Source organism: Anser brachyrhynchus (genome assembly GCF_964034855.1).
Source record: "Anser brachyrhynchus genome assembly, chromosome: 1".
NCBI classification, from domain to species: Eukaryota; Metazoa; Chordata; class Aves; order Anseriformes; family Anatidae; genus Anser; species Anser brachyrhynchus.
The window spans coordinates 138,989,157-139,010,242 of NC_137694.1; the positions used below are offsets into that span (position 1 = coordinate 138,989,157).

Below are 21,086 nucleotides of genomic sequence, written 5' to 3' on the forward strand. Positions count from 1 at the left end.
TCATCCTGCTGGTGTTTCATTCAAAATGTTGCTTTTCCCCCAGCTGAGATTATTTTAAATAAGTTTTTTGTTTTGTTTTGTTTTGTTTTTTTAAGGGCAAGAGCATTAGTGAGAATAAATGTATAGAATCTGGGGAGAAAAATACATGCATGCTTCTAGCAGCATGGGCAATGCAGGACAAATGTCAGGCAGATTCAGCTGTGCTTCCTCAATGACCAATGGCTATGAGAAAGTCCTTTACAACCCAGGGGAATCTGTCTTCAACCTGCTTGAATGCTTTTAAGGTCACTGTTGTGATGTGGAATTTAAATGTGATGATAGACAGCAAGAGAAATCTATCAAGCTCTAATTAACACTGCCATTTCTGAAATATACCGATAACAAGCCCTGGAGCCTTATTAAGTTAACAAGAGGCAAAGTTAGCATAAGACACATGGCACCTCACCAGCAAAGGCAATACTCTTAGTACTGAGCGTGGTGGTTTAACACTGGTGGGCACCTAAGCTCCACTATGCTGCTTTGTCACTCCCCGTCCTCAACAGAACAGGGGGAGAAAATCTGATGAAAAATACTTGTGGGTTGAGATCACTCACCAATTACCTTCATGGGCATAAGAGACTCAGCATAGGGAGATTAATGTAATTTATTGTCTATTGCTATCAGACTAGAGCAGTGAGAACTGAAAGAAAAAAAAAAAAAAAACACCTTTCCCCCATTCACCCTCTTCCACCTCCTCCCTCTGAGCAGTGCAGGGGAACAGGGAATAGGAGCTGCGGGTCAGTGTCTAACGTTTCATCTCCACCACTCCTTCACGGTCCCTCCCTGCCCCTGCTCCCCGTGGGGTCCCTCCCACGGGATGCCGTCCTGCCCGAACTGAGCCTGCGGGGGCTGCCCACAGGCAGCAGCTCTTCAGGAACTGCTCCCACACGGCTCCGTACCACGGGGTCCATCCATCCCCCAGGAGCAAACTGCTCCAGCACGGGTCCCCCACGGGCGGCAGCTCCCCCCAGACCCCTGCTCCTGCGTGGGCTCCTCTCCACGGGCTGCAGCTCCGGCCCGGGGCCTGCTCCTGCGGGGGCTCTCCATGGGCCGCAGCCTCCTCCAGGCCACATCCACCTGCTCCACCGGGGGCTCCTCCACGGGCTGCAGCGTGGAGATCTGCTCCGTGTGGGACCCACGGGCTGCAGGGGGACAGCCTGCTCCACCAGGGCCTCTCCGCAGGCTGCAGGGGAGCTGCTGCTGCCTGCCTGGAGCACCTCCTGCTGCACTGACCTGGGGGTCTGCAGGGCTGATTCACTCCAGCTTTGGCCGGGTTTCATTTGTTACTCCTAAGTCATATTGGGAGCTAGAAAATTCCTCTCAGCCTATATGGCTAAAAACCTCATGAGAGGAGAAAAGAACTCTGTTGGCAAGAGCCATTCACATCAGAAAACCTCCTGCCCTAGCACCATGAAGGTGCCTTGAAGGTGGAATTGCTTTTATTGCGTAGACATCAACCAAAGAACATAAGGCAGTTGCTTGGAAAATTTCACTTTATTGCTTTGTTCCTTTATGATCTTTTCCAACATTACAATATCCAACAACACAGAAAAAAACACAGCTGAAAGACCCCAAATATGACAAGGTGTCACCAGAAATGCCTGTTGGTGCATGGAAGCCATAGAGAACAAAGTTTTTATTTGCCTGCCTACAATAAAGCAGTTGTTATATATACACACACACACACACACACAAAAAAAAAAAAAAAACTGCAAAGATATGTTGTTCTTGATATCTTCCAGCGGGGTGAGCAAGAACTTTTACAACCCCCCCATGAGCAAAAGGAGTAACTTGGTCCTGCTGAGCACGTGTGTGTTCCTCACATGGAGAGCAGGTCTTCTTCACAGTGTTTGTCATTTACCACCAGGAGAAACTTTTTACTTCTGGTATACTTCTATTTTCCTTATCAACACACATTTCAATCTATATTCCAGGTAAGGACGGGTCAATCCTGTTCCTTCAAGATCTGGCATCTTTGCACCTTGATAGGGCTAAAAAGCACTTTAGAATAAGGCGTGCATCTTGCCTCCAAGCCAATAAGTAGTAGTAATTTCATGACATGCAGAACATGCCATAAATCAACTCATTGCAGAAATACTATGTTTAAATAATTTGTTTTGACAAACCAAAACAGCCTGCTCTTTTTTTTTTTTTTCCCCTCAAGTAAAGGGCAGAATTAACACTGATGCCTGCTGACAGGTATTCTCTGACTCATCAAGGTTGTATGATGCATCATTTTACATATAGCAGCACACCAGCCATTACCAACCTGTCTACTGGCTCAACAAACAGCACAGTCACATAAGCAAAAAGCAATACAGGGGCATGCGAGTTTTTTTTGGAGAAAAAAAAAAAAGTCCAGGAAGGATGTTTCCACCACCACCTCAGCATACATCACTGGCCATTTTTGCCATGTTCCACATTCAAGGGTAAATTAACATGTTCTTGGTAAAAACTATAAAGGATTCAGTCTTAGCCACTCCATTCATTCATGTAAAAGGGTAATTAATTCACAAATACCACTACTTCTTTCAGGCTGCGCTTTAGCATGAAACTACCATTACTGATGCAGTCCAATAAGCAAAAGCATTTCTCTGAACTGTTTTACTTTCAAGGTGGTGATGGGGAAATCAACAAAGACCTGAGTCAGCCCCACACATTCCTTCTGGCTGTTTGGTCAGCCTCCTTTCCTTATTTAATGTTTGTGCCTGGTTGCTGCAGGATGTAACACCTTGCTTTGTCTAACAAGTGAGCAACCATTCAGAACAAATTACTCACAGGCTGCAGCTCCTGGCAAAGTCACCTTCATACCACATAAGTACAGGTAGGGAACGCTGCACAGTGGTTGCAGCTTGAGAGGGAACTTTCCAAAACCTCTCGTCCCAAATCCTGCAGTCTCATGTAGATATGTATAGGGTGAGATCCCAGTGGGGGCAAATACACTATCTGCACAGCTGTGCCCTATTCTATTCAAGGATGGGAAGGACCATTATGGCCTTGTTATTTGATTTTGTACGTACCACTGAAGAGGAAAAAAGGCCAGCTTTTCCCTACTGAGGGTAACCTCTCTATGCTCATTCTAGTCAAGGCAGAGGGAGGCTCCTGTAGATGACTACTGAGAAGACTGTCTCAGGCTCCTCTAATCTCCAGCTTAATGTGCAAAAGTGATGAATGCCCATGCCACATCAGTAAAGTGATTTTCTGGTACCTTCTCTAAATCCTTCTCACTCCAGTAACCTGCATTTCTGCTTTAAAAAATAAAAATAAATAAATTGGGTTATTGCAGATTGTGCTTGACCAAATGTTCTAAAGAAATAGCAGGAGGCATGCAGTAAAGACTTGTGCTCAGTGCCTAGGCTGCATCATTCTCCCTCTCCACTGCCATCTCAGGACCTGTCCTATAAAGAATATCACAGAACTTCAGCAAATCATCAAGCTAGACTACGAAATTCTCTCAATTTAAAATGAAATCTAAAGGAAATAAAAAAATAAAGACAGTTTTCATGCCAAATTCCCTAAGGCTCAGACATTTTCTCTTGAAACTCAGAAAGATAAACCACAAGGAGACATACTTTAGTCTGTTTATACTACCTCAGTCCACAGGGAATAAAATAGCAGGTAACAGAGCTCAGTAGAGTGATCAGTTTTATTTTGCAGGAATCCAAGTAAAATTTCAGCTTTGCTTTTGTCAGGTGCTGTGTTAAACTTGAAGCATAAACTTTGGAAAAAAAAAAACAGCCACCAGCCACACTGCAAATTTCTTTCAGGGTTATTTCTTGTGGAATAGGTTTTGATTTCTTTCTCCCCTATTCAGAGCCGAAGGCAAGTCCTACTCAAATGGCAAGACACACAACCCATGCACACTCAAATTGCATCATTACTGATTCTCCTGACAATATATCAGTTTACAAAAAAGTTGAGGGCCTTCAGTAAAAGCTAAGTTGATAACTGCCCTCTAAGAAAAGAATATTACATTTCTCCACTTCTGTGCTTCACAACATGAAAATACTATTATTTCCTCCCTAAAACTGCATCATAGAGTTTTCCAGTTCTCTTCACTTGAACCTCTCTGAAGCCAGCTGCTGCAAGAAGCTTGCTGTACTCCGCAGGCGTTCGCTCTTTTCCTTCTGTCTGTACCAACATATTCACTGAATACAGTTGGGTTTCTACAGGTCCACTTCTATCTTCCTTCAGAAGGGACTCAACCAGCAGCACTCCACCACCTGGTTGAATAAAGAAAATTCAGAAAAAAAACACATGCTGAGCTCTGAGAAGATGGGATATTTCTCAGCTGAGTTGTTAGACCTGATCCCAACATGCAATTTCAGGAAGCAGCAGCCTCTCGGGTAACAAGACTTCAGATCTGATGGGCTCAGCTGCTCACCACTGACTCAGGAAAGTGAACAGCTCAGACAAGAAACCGCTGCACTCAAACCCTGCCACCCAAACTGCCCACTGAAGCTGGCGTGCTCCATCTAACTGAGAGGTGGGAGTCTCCCTGCTCTCCAGGAGCTCACACCTACCGGGTCTGCAAGCCTTGTGGACTTTTGCCAGCAGCTGCCCGCATTTGTCATCATCCCAATCATGCAGTATCTTGGATAAAATATAGAGATCAGCTTCTGGGATTGAATCTTTAAAGAAGTCTCCTGAAAAGCAAAAATACATCCTTTGACAAAACCCCCAAGACCCAGAGGGGATTAAGCAACTTGTTTCAGATCTCTTCAGTTATAAAGATTCTGGGCTTGCCAGGGCTGTGACCCACTTCAGACAGCACCAGAGCTATCCAGGAAAGACGGAGCTGCAGCATAAATCCATATGGAAAAAACACAAAGTCTCACACCTTCTAGTGCTACTTTCTTAGTCATGCCTTTTGTTCAGCAACTGGTGTACTGCATTCATGTTTTGCTCCCTGCATCTTGCTTTCTCATTGCCACTCCCAATGCTTTACATCACTGGCACACGTAACGTTCCTTGTATTTCCCCATCTTTACTCTTGTGTTCTCCCTCCCTTCCTCAAAGGCTACTTTGCTCTCTCAGCTCTTCTAGCAATATTAAGTCCCCCCAATAAATGCTTTTGAAAACATTAAAAACGAGATCTCTCTGCACTCCTTTTCATCAGAGATGGTACAAAGAGCACTCAAGGTCTGAGGACTGTGCAAGAGCAACCTGGGCTAGCTCACCCATACTCAAAGCCTGAAATATCTCAGGACACACATCTAGCCACCATAGCCTGAGAAGGAAAACCCCTTGCTCAGAGCAGGCCTGGTGTCCCACAGATCTGCCAGGAGCTCTGCACAGGAGAAAAGGGAGAATTAGGAAGCTCTGTAATGTGGCATGGCAGTTGCTAAACAGCAGTGGCAGCACAGTTCCAACCCAACTGCTTTTGGGAGTGCCCAAACATCCTCAAGCTGCTCTGCACACCCATACGGGCTGTCAATGCTCCTGCATCGCCCAGACGAGCAAGTAACTCTCGATCAAAAGGCTGGGAAAGCTGCTCTCCTTTCTCACTCCTTTCTAAGCAGACATTTCCCAAGGCAATGCTGTACAAGGGCACTTTTGGTCACTAATCTCCCAGGTGAGTAACCAGGCGGAGGGGGCCTCTGTCACCTGTGACCCCACAGGTGTACACCCCACCATTGCCCACCAGCACCCGCCCACAGAGATGTCTGCACTTACCCTCATGGAAAGCAATCCGGTTCTCCTCGGGGGGTATGAATCGCTCCTTGGCCACTTGCACAACTTTTGGCAGGTCATAAATTGTGACTGTGCAGTTTGGGTACAAAGAAACACACTCCCGGGCCAAAGCTCCTCCACCTCCTTGTGAGGGGGGCAAAAGAAGAGCAGTGCTGAAACAAAACCACCCCATTCTTCCATCCCCAACACAAAAGTGATGCCAACAGAAGTACGTTCAGCCTCTCGGCACCTCGCAGGGTACATTTGTCCCCCGTGTGACACAGGAGAGGAAGAGGGACACAAGTGGCCACCCAGGCCTAGCAGGGGGAGCCCCAGGCCTTGTTGCTCTTACACAGTGCCTCAGCTGGACCCAGTGGTGGGCGCTGAAAGGTGGGAAATGAAAACAGAGCTGCTAAAACAGACACTGGGGAAGCAGGGATGGAGCACCGAGGGAGTCTGACAGGTCCCATGAGTCTTGGCAGTGTTCAGCAGCACTGGGGTAGGAGGCTGCAGCAGACAGTCTCTCAACCTTCATTGACTGAAGGGGGAAAGAGTTTGTAAGAACATATCAAACAAGGCAAGAAAAAATAAACTGATGCATAAAGAAGATGAGCCACTATTCACACATGAGACTCCGTAGGCTAAAGTGTTCATCTTTCTAATGCTTGTACCACTTCACTATTTCTCATTTTGACTCAAACCAGCTGAGAAAATGTTCCCTTTTTTGCTGATGAGATACTGAGATATGTCCTGCTTTTTGCTGCTCTGCCCTTCATATAACATGGAAATTATTTTTATTTTCAAAGCTTGCAAAACCAACAATGTAGAAGCTTGTTGAAGATCTACTGATGCTCACCTCCCAAGTCATAAATCCGTGTGAAAGAGGAAAGGTCAAATGCAGCAAGAACATCTCTACCACATATACCCCAGATTGAGTTCTGGCCGGCCAAGAATTTCAGCATTTCTTCTTCTGATCTAGTAATGCAAACAGGTACAGCACACAGAAATGTAACTCACTCACTCTTACCATAGAAGTCTTATTAGGAGTTTCATCTTAAACATTAATATATCATTGTATTTGCAAACTATGCATTGTCTTTGCACATAATCCTGGCTCGAGTCTTCCTGTAGCAAAAAGGAACAGCTATACATTGCTGCACTTGAGCAGATAATTAAGACTAAGTTAAGTTCAACAGTGCATCACTGCTAATTCTGAGGCTTCCAAGGGATTTTCTCCTTCAGTTGCCACTGCCTCTGTATGTACCAGAGACATGTGATATGTTTTACACAATAGAAGATTTTGCATTTCTATTCAAAATATCAGAGTGCTCCAGTAATGAATATTGCTGGGAAGGGAAAAATCTGCATGATGTTTCTAATGAGTGGAATTCTCACATCATTGTATGTAATAATACTCAGTCATAATTAAAATCATAAAGCTTATCCACAATAATAACAATATTTCTAAAAATATACTAATACCTGTACATTGCTCCGAAAGGGTCTTTAGATGAAATACCAAAAGCTCTTTCATATTGGTTTCTTCCTTCTCTAAAATGCAACCAAAAAAGCATATTAGCATGAATTTCTTTTCCCTTTATTCTAAACATACATAGGGGCTGAAGTTTCAGCTAGCATGCATGAGGTTCAACTCTGGACAGACTATACACCTGTATATTTTTCATGAATATAATGACATCCTCACCTATCAGTCCCAAAAGATGATGAAATATTTCTCAATTTTCAACAAGACTGTCTGGTTCTTTACAGGACTACATCTGAGACAGAGGTGTAATATGGCTGTGATCATCACCAATCACCACCTTCATGCATAGCAAGTTTGTTCATCTGCTGCACAGACTGGATAAAGCAACACGCCAGTCCCACATTAAATTACTTTGACAGGCTTTTGCAATAGAAGTACCCTTAGCCATTGTCACTCATCATTTACTTGGATGCCTCCTAAAATGAGGGTGACTGTAATGAACAAGTCTTTTCCTGGAATCAAAAACACACAGAGGTATGATTCCTAAATCTACTCTAACATTAGAAGAGAAAAGAAAACAAGAACACACACAGACAGTAGTGACAACAGCAGAGACCAGCAGGTTCTTGTTCTTTCCAAGAACCAGCCAGTATCTTCCCTTGTGCCCTTTGCCAGAAAGGCACCGAACTGAGAGCAGACATACAGATGCAGCAAAACAACCTGAAACATGCAGCAGGCAACACCCGCCTTCTCCTCCTCACCTCACAGCGTCAGTCAGGTAGTGCCAGCACAAGTAGACGGTATTGGAGTAGTACATCATAATATGGTACTGAGACTTGGGGCTTGACTTTGTAAGGTAGATGTTGGAAATTTCTGTGTTTCTGTAGAGGGCTAAGGGGTGAAATAAGTATGTTTACTAACATGTATGATATCATTTTACAAGCCTATTGTACAGCATGGTATCCATCATCAGCACACATCTATATAACCCAAAAGAGAGAAATGTTATTTCTACAATCACTCCTTCCAACTGTAATGTGCAGCACAGTATTCCAGGGTAGGTGAGGGCTGGTGAAATCTGCACTGTCCCATTCAATTTGGGTCAACTCTTCCTCCAGCACCTAACATTTCTTTCAGGAATGGCAAGAGGGATGTCTTACAAGACTTGTCGTTCATCTATATGCTTCTGCTGTCAGATAAAGCTCCCTGAACTCACTGGACACCTGCTGTAAGCCCCGAAACAGGGCAAGGGAACACAAGCTGCAGCAGGACTCAAAACTTTCTAAGCTAATCCTCACCAGCTGTCTGATTGGCATAGTCCCTTCTGGCCACATGGACTCAAAGTCTCCAGGTCAAGGTGGAATTCACATCACATCTCAGTTCAGACCAGAAACCTAACAAACTCCTTCATGGTAAAACCCACAAAGGAATAAATAAATAAATAAAAATAAAACATGTTTTTAAGTCATGCTGTTGCCCATCCACCTTTGCATATTGTTCTAAGGTTTAAAATGCCTATACATCAGAGTTTTCTTGAGACAAGCTCTGCAGAGGCAGTGAGAATCTTGTACAACATCACCTAAGGCTCTTGCATAAAGAAGTTTAGGGGTAGAGAGCCCTTCACCCGGGGGTTTCTTTATGTCTTCAATCATGCTGAAATTTGATGTGTCTCTTTTAGCTGAAGAGGGTTTGGTGCTCCCAAGGGATGGTCTTTTCTTCTAACTATGGTAACTGGTGTAACACTAGATATCACCTTTTCCCACAAACCTCACATCTTTTTCAAAACCATCAGACCTTTGGGAGTTTGATTTCTTCTTTCCACCCTTTAGATGGCACAAAGAGAATGGAGCCGTGCTATTTTCAGTGGTGCTCAGTGCCAGGGTGATAGGCAATGAGCACCAACCAGAACATAAGAGTTTCCATCTAAATGTCAGGAAGAACTCTTTTACTGTGCAGGTACTGAGCACAGACATAGTCTGCCCAGAGTGGTTGTGGACTCTACCTCCTTGGAGATTTTCAGCAGCTGTCTGGCCGTGGTCCCAGACAACCTGCTCTGGGCAGCTTGAGCAGGGGGTTGGACCAGATGGCTTCCAGAGGTCCCCTCCAACCTCAATCATTCTACAATTCTGTGATTCCCCTTCTTCTGCCTTTTTTACCTCCTTGTTGTGTCAGCTCTACTGCTAAGAGCTTCAATCCCACGCAGGCATCCAGAAGTCTTTCCATTCCTGTGGTGCTGGTACCCAACCGAGCAGCAATGACATCTAAAGACAGAGGGTCTCCTGACTCCAGCAGAAGATCAAAAACTCCCAGCTCACAGGCAGTGAACATAACCTGGGAGTGAGGGGAAGGGGATCAGGTGAAATCACCATAGCTTACTGCATTTCAAAACTTACTGCATTTCAAAAGCTGCTCTGTTGGAGCAAATATACATATAACAAATCATTTTATATTAAAAAAATATTATTTCAAATACACAAGTCCAATGATTAAGCTAAAGTTCTCTGAGCCCTGAATACACCATAGATTGCTTGCAGTGCACCCTTTTTCATTTATTTTCCTTTGCTGGCCAAGCTATACAGTGTTTTAGTCTCTCTAAGTTCATATTTAGAGGCCAGGTTTCATCTGTGAATGTTTTTGCCTGTACCTTAGTTTCAGATCACATTCACAACAGTCTCACTTTTTGCCCGAAGAGCTCAAGCAAAGACAAGACTGAATTCATTGTCGTTTAAAAGCTAATTATCTAACATATGCTACAGTGAACCCTGGAGACTCTCCCGTGGTCTCCAGCAGGGGTAGGTATCCCACTCCGTAGACCCTCTTGGGGGAAACGTCCACACACACAATTGATTTATCTTCAGAGACCAACGTCCATGGCTACAGCAATCTCCCTGATGACATGAGGCTTATCTCAGCCAAAAGGGCCAACAGAAACCTGCTGTCTTTTCAATGAGAAGGAAGGCACATGTACCAACTCCAGGAACAAGCCTGCAACCTTCAGACAGACATACACAACCACACAAGAAAAATATCTTTCTCTATCTGTATGCAGTCAAGTAACGGATAACCTATTTCACTGGCTATATGAATACTCCAAAACCATTAAGAAAGTCATCAACTCATTTGACTGTCTGTATGATAAAGTCCACAATTTGATTTAATAAAGTCCATTGGAAGCTACTTTTACCTTCAGTAAGAGTATATGTTGTGGTTTAACCTCATGGCAGCATGGTTTAACTGAAATTGAGATCGTTTCTCAATAATAAAATATCATTGCTAGTTTTGAAAGTATTTGGCACTCTTCTTTCTCAGCAAGCAAAAATGTCTGTCATTATTCTTTTTTTCCTCTTTTTACTAAATACTCTGTTTTTCAGGAGCCTTTGGGTGCAGCAGTATTTGCAGACCTCTGAAGTGCATTCCTTCCATTAACATGTTGGCTACAGATGCAGCAGAGGACAGTAAGGAAGCAAAAAATTCCCCTGCATTGGAACACAGGAATTTTCTGCCTGTGTGCTCATGCACACATGCAAAGGCAAGCAACATCAGCAAACATTAAGGAAATTGGAAAAAAATAGTTCTACCCTGTGCCTTAATTAGTTGTTGTCTGGAAAAAAAAATAAAAAATTCACTTTTTATGTTTTAAACTCTGAAAAGTCATTATATCAGACTATTTTGTCCACCTGAAAAGCAATACACAGAAGTTACCAAGATCTGCCTAGTGCATAATACACACATAAAAAGACATGCAAGAAAGAAAGAAAATCATCTCAGAATGTACTTGAATAATCTTGCTGTTTGGGTGGTACAAAAAGGAAAAAGAAGGCAATGTCAGTCAGTCCTCTGGTTTCTAAACTTCAAACATGAAAAGCAGGAAGAAATCCCAGGACCTACAGAGCTTTGCATGTTGGAGGCAGTCAAACAACAAACCCTCAGCTATAAATCCCTGTGGTTTTTAAGTGTCACACAGAGGCAAGATCTGCTCATCCAAGCTCCCGAAGGTCAGAGGGATCTCAATAAATGTTAAGTCTAACCTGGGGAGTGGGGACTTCTTTTCAAATTTCCTTCATGGCTAGATGAGTAGATAGTACGCTTTCCTAAGGGACTGTTTTATTTCCAAAGATTTACATTGAAGAACTAAGGTGATATCCTAGAATATTTCTGCTAGCATACTTTTAAGACTCCTATCCAAGACTGATTTATAGTTCTTACCTTTGAGACTAAAAATCCATTGTTGTATTGCAAGATGATTTGAGGATAGTCAAGGTCTTCTGTGGAGCCCATCTTCCTTCTATAGTGTGGCTGAGATCCTCTGCCTGTCTTAATTTAAGTAAGCTTCTTTCTACCGGGCACGGAGCACACCAGCTGATCCACTTAATCTTATTGTTTCTGAGAAACACTTTGGTTACAAAACAAATGAGCTGTTATTTGGCTTCAACAGGCTTTTCTACTAGCTTCAACTGTTTCTTTGTATCTTCTTCCATCATCAAGCACAAGGCTAAAGAAGCAGCGAAGATTAAAGTGGTACTGTCAGCTCAGTGGTCAATTAACAGGCTGGTATTTAAGAAACAATTGAAAGCTGAAGACATCTGAAGAAAGCTGAGCTCTGAAGACCTTACTATGGAGTAACATGAAGAACCTGAACTCAATGAGATGCACCAGAAGTTCATAAACCAAAGCAGAGCCTTATTCTGGGCCTGTTCAAAAGGAGCTATATTCCATCGCACTGGCATCTTGACGCTGGGACACATCCCTGGAATAGGAAACCCCTTATATACATCTGCCAGCCTAATGAAATGGGACCTGAAGGAAAGACAACTTGGTGACATGTTTCTTCAAGTGAAAATGGGACATTCTCAGCAGCTCAGAGTGGAGGAATATCCACTCAGATCAAAGCTGTCAGCGCATACTGCTGGCCAAGCCTGGCATCTCAGACCACCCCAGCTCCATTCACCCCTCTCTCACCACAAACTACAAGCACGTGCACAGCACTTACCTCGACCCTGCTGACACAGGGACTTGCTCCAATCTGGACTGCACGCCCAGACCTCAAACCTTACCTGTGCAGAAACAAGACTGGCATTACTATGGAGCAGGCAAGGGCTGCTATAGAAATAGTCTGAGGGAAAAGCCCATGCAAGGAACTGAAGAAGAAGAGAACATCCCACCACAGTCAAGGTCTGGAAGAATTTCCACTGGGGCATGGAAAGCCTGGCTCTGCTCCCTGGCCTGGTTTGCAAGGTGTGCTCGCAGAAAGGACAAAGGGAACACAGGGACATAGCCAGAGGTGACCCAGAACTTGATGTGATGTGCACAGGTCTACAGGTTGCCATGAAATACATCCGACCTGTAAGTGCAGCTACTGTGAGAAGAGGCTACAAGAGTCCATCTGCTGTGCTGCTTTGTCACAGTGACTAATTTGCCCTGACAATGATCGCTTAGATGATGTCTACAAGGAATTAAATCTATGCTTGTTCCTTTTCTGTATTTTGCGGGTGTCTGCCCACATAAAGGCTTGGAAGGCAGTGCCTGTTTGATAACTGTCAGTGATGGTGGGGGGGGTCCTACTTGTTATTGGCCACATTTTGGCAGAGCAGGGTGCTGAGGAAAGACGAGATATTCTTATATCTTTCAAACAGCTGCCATGGTCTTCCTCCCATTCTTTGTAAAACTAGCCATGGACATCCAGAAAACACTTAGGAGGAAGGAATTAACTTTATTTCAATGCCAGATGTGAGATGGATTTCATCTTCATCAATTGCCCCACTATTCATCGCACCAGCTTGTAAATGCTGGTCATCCTGTCCTCAGCATTTGTGGGCAACCCTCAGGTGAGAACAGGCCCTTTCCATTAAGGAAAGAATTGTAGTTTTACATCACACGTTTAGTGAGCCTTCAGGCAGCAAGATTAAATCAGACCATGACTCGGGTGATACAGTGATGGCAATGTGTTATAAAATAGCACTTTTTCAGTTGTAGTATGCTTTACCATGATTCAGCAGTAAAGTTAACAGGCAAAGTCAGAGCACTACAATGATCCACATGCAGCTCAACATTTTTTGTACTTTAGCTTGGTGCATCTCTAAAGACGTGCACTTTACAGCATTGTTCCCATACAACATTTTGATGGTGTCCTCCTTTCCTAGGAAGCAGGGTTGTATTTATCTGCTACTGCAGAAGATTAGTTCTGTGCTTTTCTTTTGATCCTACCTCATTTGTAGAGGAAACAAACCAGTTCTGACTTTTCTGTGTTCCTTTCACTGCATCCACAGAGTGGTCGAAACATTCTCAACTGAAAGTTTCCACTACACTATCCTTTTGAGAACCCTTATTTTCTTTTCTGATCCTTATATTTCAGCCCAGAGATGTATTTGTTTTAGCCATTAAAGAAATAAGTGACATCTAATTAGCTAACTGGAACAACTAACTCTTAAAGTAGGTTATCAGCCTTTTTCCCCCTCCGTATACAACTCAGACTATTTCCTATGTTCTAAGGACACAAGGTGTCCTGCATTACCAAAATACTTAAACTGAACATACAAAAGCTGAAGCAAACCCCAAACACTAGAAACACTTTGAGCTCATCAGCCTGGACAGCACAGCCTGTAACTACAGTGCCTTGCTAGTGCAACACACTTACCATTTCTGTACAGGTTAGATTCTATTTATTTTGTACTGCCAACGCTGGAGATCACAACACACTTTTCTGCCAGAGTGATGGTGGTATGCATGCAGCTTGCACTTAACAAGATGTGGTTCCTTTGAGAAAATAACAAGGAAAACCTGCTGACTTGCATAACCATGTCACCTGCTTTCTCTTGATACCTTTTCCTCTCCTCCAAATAGAGAAATAAAATTGTACTTAGAGAATATCATTAGCCCAAAGCTTAGGAGGTTGTAGAAGAATGAAAAAATTCTCTGCCAAAGGTCAGTTCTTCAACTCTGCCTGCTACTGAGAAACATCACTGCAAATTGGTGCAATTTTGCCCAAGCATAGAGATTTCCCACTCCCAGTACAACTGATTTCATAACAGCTATTTGGATTCAGGCCATCAGCCGCACTGAAAGGAAATACTCCCCATACTGTAGTTTTGGCATGACTTCCAGCTTACAGCCTGTTTTCCTCAAATGGTTCAACCACAGATCGGTTATCAGATATTACAGTGACATTTAGTACAGATGCATTAAAGATTCACGACCATGAAAATGCTCAACCCTTGATTCGTGTAGTTTTGACTAAATAGCCAGATAGTTGTGTGCACAACCAATAGCCTAGCATGTTGTAATGGGCCATAAAATCACTGCACTGAGGGCAAAGTTATAGAGTACAAGAAGCTCTGGTAACAAAATGACCACACAGTTGATTAAACCCAATTGAAGTCCTTTTTCAATTATGACTGTCTGTCTGTTGAGGACACCAGATGTAATCATCTAATGGGATTACTACCAGTAGCGAGATGTAGGGGAGGAGAGTTACAGATAACCCACATCAGATTGATGCAAAGCCACACGCGCTGTGTTGCTGTTTCCAAGTAAATTGCTACTGAGGCTTAAAGCCTAAGCTCCTTTTAAGCTAGAAATGCATTCACGAAGATGAAATTGCAATGGCTTTCTCTCTCTGGAAACCCCATCAAGGTTTTTGTCATAGTGCTTAGAGTAACAGCTTTAGCCTGCCTGTGATCTATCTCCAAGTTTCTGTTTTGGTGATGAATTTATCTTTGCCTCAGTGACTCACTACAAATAAATACTACACGCACACACACAAAAAAAGTTGTTTTTATATAATATTTTAAATTGTGAAATGATTAATGAGCAAATCAGATTTATTTAAGGTGAAATTAATGTCCCTGCTGGTGAGAAATGACAGATTACACTATTTGCATAGTGCAACCTTCCTTATAAGCTATAAGGACAGATCTCGGGGACATGACTACAATAATGAGCTTTGGTAATGTCAGCATGGAAACAACTGTGATCACTATCATTATTAAGCCTCTAAGTATGCCCAGCTTATATCAGATATCAGTTGGCCTGGACATTCATTAATATCATTGTTTAAACTTTTTTTTTTTTAATAAGGATTTTATAAGGATTTTAACATGCCAAGACACCCACACTTTGTCTTTGAAACAGAACATACATTTCCAATTAAACATTTTCTTCTTTATAACTTCTAATTCTTCTCATGTTTTATAATAGATGCTTTTCCCTAGGAACCTCACTGTTGGTTCTGTCAGTTTTGAGACCAACTAATTTTAGTTTCTCCTGTTTACAACACATACATTACTAGCAGACATACGGAGCAGGCAGGAAATCCTGTATACCCAGCTCATTTTCTGAGCAAATCCTCCCTTTTCTCAGTTTTTCTTATAGCAAAGACTCCGAGAATGTCTTCTAAAGACTATTGCAAAAAAAAAAATAATCCAGAGTTGTTCTTGGTCTAACTTCCTAGCCTACAAAGAATCTCTCAACAAGTAACTTAACCAAGTAGATATCGAGATCCCTGTCAAAGGAAGGTCCCAGCAGATAAGAAACAGTCTCTGAGGACAGACAGGATCACTAGCTAAAACTGGCAGAGACTGAAACTTAAAAAAAAAAAAAGCAGCAGCTGGAGGCAGGAAGGATTTCATGGCAGAAATAACTTGTGCTCTGTCCGACATCACAGAGGCAATTGGTGGACATACAACAGCCTTGGCATAGGCCACTTCACACTAATCTGTCATTTTTCTTTCTTCCAAAGTGAGCAGAGACAAGGCTCCCTGAGGCTTGGCATGAGCAAGCACCCTTGAAGTCCCTTCACTTGGTGGTATACCCCTAATGTTTCTTACAGCCTTACGCTGTTTGTGATCGATGTCTGGTGCAGAGAGCAGAAGTGTCCAGGACTGTGCACAGAGCTGCAGGGAAGACCTATTCTGAGGGTGATAAATCCTTGCTCAGACACTTGGTTTGCACATTGGCAGACTGCTGGCTGGGACTGACTGTGGTGCCCCCACACAATTAACGCCTCACATTGACCCACAAATAGCCCAGCTTCAAGGACAGCGCTCCCGAGCATCCCATCCAGACCAGGTGGAGCTCATTTCACAGCTGCCACAGTGCACACATGACTGGATTAGTTATCAGTTAAAAATCAGTTCCAAACAGCCTTAGCCCTTCAAAAGTTGTATAACCTTCAAAACGTTTAGTGGAGCTAATCCACAAATTTATTGTGAGGCAGCAGGAGACACATTTAGAGGATGCAGCACGTGAGGGGGCGACTGTACAATGTGTTTTCTGTACAACAGAAGAAAGGATGGCAGTGCATACAGTTTAACACAGGCCTTGAGCCTGGTATCAGATTAAGTACAACAAAAAAATATAGGCACACTACTTTTAAACACCAATAAAATAATACTTGCACACGTAGGAACTTAATACAGCAGTAGGATCCATTCTGCATACCCAGTACGGAAGGATCAACCACAACTTGATTGCTGCTTTAACAGGCACCCTAGAGACAGCTCTGCAAATTTTTTGTGAGGTAGCAAGAGAAACATTCAGCAAGTAAAACATTCCTTGGGCTGGAGAAGGGCCAGGTCAACAGAACGCAACTGAATTAAGGCACATACCAGGCTAGTTGGTTTAATTGCTGCCTTACCTAATAGTGTCTCTACCTTTGCTATTAAACAGGAGCAGCTGAAAATCTCTTACATAACCCTATACGTGCTCAAGAACCGCCCTAAAGCTGACACTGGTGTGATGTCCACATAGCATTGGTCAGTGATTGACTGCACAATCCTGTGCTTGCAGTTTTCGAAGCCAGAGAAAATATTATTTTCAGGAGTAACAGCTTTCAAGATGACACTTCCAGATAACATATTAAATGCTTTATTAGCACAACTTAATCATGCATATGCCCTTATTCTAAATCACTGAGTAACTTACTCTACAAAGGTAGAGTCAATTAGAAAAAACATGGATTTGGTCGTGGCTTTGGTAGCCACTTCTTATTAGTATCAATTATTCTGGCAATGTGACTCATACATTATAAAAATTACTTTACCACAGTAAGCAGATAAAAAGCACTACAAGAATGATATGAAGGGTTTGGACTTGCCCTTGTGGAGAAACTACGGTTTCTGTTGAATAAATTGTTCTTCCACTCACCTAGTGCAGGTTGAGGCCAAGATAAAAAAGACTGAGGGGCTGGCAAGTGCAGAGACTCACTGAGTGTGAAAATTCTTTCAAAAAAAATAAATCTTTGTTTCTTCTCCATCTTGCTCACCCAGTCCCTTGACACACTGATAAAACAGTCAATAAATCTATATTTCTAGTTAGTCCCACAGGGATATAAATAGCATAAATAAATAATAGACAAGAACACTGACAGACAAATGGAATAATATATAACTGATGCAATGGGACAGAAGTAACACGCAACTCATGGCAAGTCTAGGCAAAGAGTGAGAGTCAGGTTAGTACTGGTACATAATCCTCATGGACCAGTTTTAGAGACTAAATATGCAGACATTATCACAGTTGTATTTCTAGCAGCTAGGTGCCTGAGAGTAAAGGTAGCACAGCAGCCATGCGTTCATCAGTATCTGCCCAATATTCAATCATATCAACATAAATTCAGTATTTCAAAAGTATTTGTTATTTTGGTACGTCTTCGATAAGTATTTGTTAATTCTTATGAACATTAAGGAAGCTTAAGAGTGTATCAGAACCTGTGACTGTGATGTGATTTAAGCACTAAAAATGTAATTAAAAAATAAACAACCATAACCAAAACCAGTAGTGTGGATTATTAGAACTCCATTAAGACCAAAAGTTTGCTGATCAAAGTTTGAAGTCCATTTCAAAAGGACACTGACTTAAAGCAACTAAAATGACAAAGGGTAGACATTACTTATCTTTCAATATAAACTCAAGGACAATCACAGTACATACACTGAAATGCAAGAAAAAACGACTAATTTTTAATCAGCTTTTAGTCAGGTCCTGAAAGTCAGTCTTGCAAATACAAGCAATCAGGCAAGCTTTAAGTAGTCAGCATCACAATACTCTCCTAGAAGAGGAGAAAATAACAGTGACTGCAGTATTTAGGCTTCTAGAAGCCACTATAGAGTCTGCTGGTGTCCTAGATTCTCACTTGAAACACAAAGACCCCTAGAATATAATTGGTAGAGGTATATTGACGTACAGTCAATACAGATCAGTTGATTTAGGTTAGAAATCAGGAGACATTTCTTCTCAGAAAGAGCAGTCAGGCATTGGGACGGGTTGCCCAGGGAGGTGGTGGCATCACTGTCCCTGGTGGTTTTTAAGGAAAGGTTGGACGTGGTGCTTAGGGACATGGTTTAGTGGGTGACATTGGTGGTAGGGGGATGGTTGGACTAGATGATCTTGGAGGTCTTTTCCAACCCTAATGATTCTGTGATTCTGTAATTACTATAAAAGTGACGTTCTTTAGGTTATCACATCAGCAGGGTTTTTGCAGTATTACCTCAGCCATAATAAAAAAAAAACTTTAATAACAGTATTGGGCATGGCATAGTTTATATTTGTGACCATCTTAAAATATTAGTTTCAACTCTCTTCAAGTTTCCTTGTAATCCAAAGGCCATCATCAATAAAGACTTTGAAAAGCAACAACAGAAGACATGGTGACGCCCACTACGGTCCCCAAGTACATCCACACTACCATCATCAAGATGACTTGAGCTACAAAAAAATTTCTGAATGGGTTTTAAACTCGACAGTGCTGTAGCAGGCTACTTGCAGCAGGACATCATTCAGCTAAAGGCATCACTATTGAGCCCACAGACAGTCAAATGGACTGGAACACGTACAGCCCCAGGTTACCAACGGAAAGAAAGATTAAGTATAGCTACTGACTAGGCGAAGGACTTTTTTTTTTTACTGGAGTCCATGTCACCATGCATCTCACTGTGTAACTGATCAACAGCAACCAAGCCCCATCCAACCGCTCACTCACACTCCAGGAGAGAATCAGAAGAGCAAAAGTGAAGAGTTGTGGGTTGAGGTAGATAGTTAACTAAGTGAATGGTGTGGGGTGCGTCGAAGACAGTCACACACCACTTCCCACGAGCAGACCCAACAGTCTCAGAGCAGCAGCTACCTCAGCAAGATGAAAGTCCCATGACCTACTGCTAAGCATGATGTTACCTGACATGGAGCACCCCTCTGGTCAGCTGGGGCAGCAGTGCTCCCTCCCAGCCTCTTGCTTACCCCCAGCTTACTCCTGGAGCAGGTCAGCGTGAGAAACAGAGAAGGCCTTGAGACTGTGCAGGCACTGACCAGCAACAACTAAAACATCGGTGTGTTATCACTACTGTTTTAGTCACAAATCCAAAACATAGCACTCCATGGGCTGCTACAAAGAAGGTTAACTCCATCCCAGCCAGACCCAGGTACAAGGACACACAATGTAATATTTATTTCAAGGGATTCAGCACTATAAAGATTTTGGAGCGCTTTGATGCAAAACCAAAACATATCTGAAACAACACTGCAAAGTGTTAAGGCTAGATAAAATTGCACTGAGCATTTATTTACTGGGCAACTGTAAGTACTAGCAGTTTTAAGAAATTGTGATTGGGTTCAGCTGGCTAGCTGAAAGACTTGTTTCACATTCCCTCCCCATGTTGTGGAAAGTAAGCATTTGCAAGTAGCTTCAAAGAATTTTTAGGCTTTGAATCAACTAATTATGTTACTGCACTTTTATGATGTTGTACAAAGACAGTGCTGGATACGGTGTGTTAGGCTAACTGATCAAAGCCTGACAGACAAGCAGGGCTTGGGGGAAGGATGCTTAACTCCTCTGACCTCAGAAACTGCCCTAGACATCAGGGGAGCTTATAGAATTTAATCGTCTCAGGCTGGGATATCAAACCTGGTCTTGCTGCCTTCTTTGGAGTGAAAAAAAAAAATATTCAGCACTCCTTCCCCTTCCCACATCAACTAACAATAGCTGTTGGATTTTTCTAGTAGGAACACTTTTTGATGACCGCCACTGCCTTAACTGCTTCCACACATGGCAATGACACACTGCATTCCTAGCATGATAACTTCCTCAGAGTAGCATTACAAACTAGCATTTCCCCAGTTACATATATTAATCATCAAGACCCCCCACATCAACCCCAGCAGAAATCCACAGGATATGTTGTGGAAATACCATACTAGTAAGAACCTTCATCCCGAGCTCAAAGACATTGGTGTTGACAGCTATTAGTTCAACTCCTTGCAGGACTGCAGATGGAATCACATACTTTTTTTTCTTCCTTCCTTAAGCATGGTGTTATCATGGACAATGCATCAGTATTTGAGAGCAGGCTAAAAAAACCACACGTTTATGAATAGGCATCCCACCAGACTTATCAAATACTTGCCATCAACATTATACCGGATTTTAGTCAAATCATTACTAAAGATAAGTTTATCTTCAACAGATCAGTTTCTAACACTCCAGCAAAGACCGTAGAAAAATTAACTCGCCAACAAAAGCAACTGCTCAGAATTCAAGAGACTGGTGGTGTTGAGATGATTAGATAAGTCGGTTGAGGTTTCAGCCTCAAAAACAGTGGTGAAACTCACAAGAAAAATCACAAACTTGAAAAGTAACACAGATCTTTAAAAACACGAATTGCCAGGAAGAACCTCTCTTTTCCTTCCACATCTAGAAACAACAAATATTTCAGCAGTGTGGTCTAGCAAGAAACATCTTCCATGGAAACATGGATGCACTCAGCCAGCTGGGGATCCAGCTGAGCTGCAGCACCAATATTCTTCTGAAGCACTCCAGGAAAGGGATGCGATTTGATTTGAGGCATCAGTGTGGGGAAAACTGCATCTGAAGGCTATAGATAAAGAGCACATACCCTGCTGA

The 21,086-nt window shown here is 42.6% G+C and overlaps 1 protein-coding gene across 6 annotated transcripts; it reads right to left on the reverse strand.

Annotated features, from left to right (window-relative positions):
- Positions 1-1,303: 1,303 nt before the first annotated feature.
- Positions 1,304-21,017, reverse strand: ASMT (acetylserotonin O-methyltransferase). 6 transcript variants are annotated; one of them, XM_080598512.1, is made up of 9 exons: positions 19,364-21,017; positions 12,189-12,252; positions 9,355-9,529; positions 7,960-8,089; positions 7,195-7,263; positions 6,569-6,687; positions 5,716-5,856; positions 4,563-4,685; positions 1,304-4,262 (listed from the first exon to the last, which is right to left on the reverse strand). In XM_080598512.1, the coding sequence occupies exons 3-9, from the start codon at positions 9,524-9,526 to the stop codon at positions 4,051-4,053; spliced, it is 966 nt and encodes a 321-aa protein (XP_080454638.1). In that variant the 5' UTR covers positions 9,527-9,529; positions 12,189-12,252; positions 19,364-21,017; the 3' UTR covers positions 1,304-4,050. The 6 variants fall into 6 exon arrangements, with proteins under 6 accessions (XP_080454638.1, XP_080454636.1, XP_080454635.1 ...); XM_080598510.1 differs by lacking the exon at positions 12,189-12,252 and adding an exon at positions 13,833-13,951; XM_080598509.1 differs by lacking the exon at positions 12,189-12,252 and adding an exon at positions 11,405-11,995 and having other exon boundaries at positions 16,029-21,017.
- Between the last annotated feature and the right edge of the window lie 69 nt (positions 21,018-21,086).

What these genes read in the sequence shown, in the direction of transcription:
- ASMT (XM_080598509.1), bottom strand. Translation starts at nt 11,476, where the DNA reads ATGGGCTCCACAGAAGACCTTGACTATCCTCAAATCATCTTGCAATAC. An exon ending in TACCTGACTGACGCTGTGAG is followed by an intron (nt 7,264 to 7,959) that starts GTGAGGAGGAGA and finishes GTTGCATTTTAG; the next exon opens with AGAAGGAAGAAACCAATATG. An exon ending in CCACAAGGCTTGCAGACCCG is followed by an intron (nt 4,263 to 4,562) that starts GTAGGTGTGAGC and finishes TTATTCAACCAG; the next exon opens with GTGGTGGAGTGCTGCTGGTT.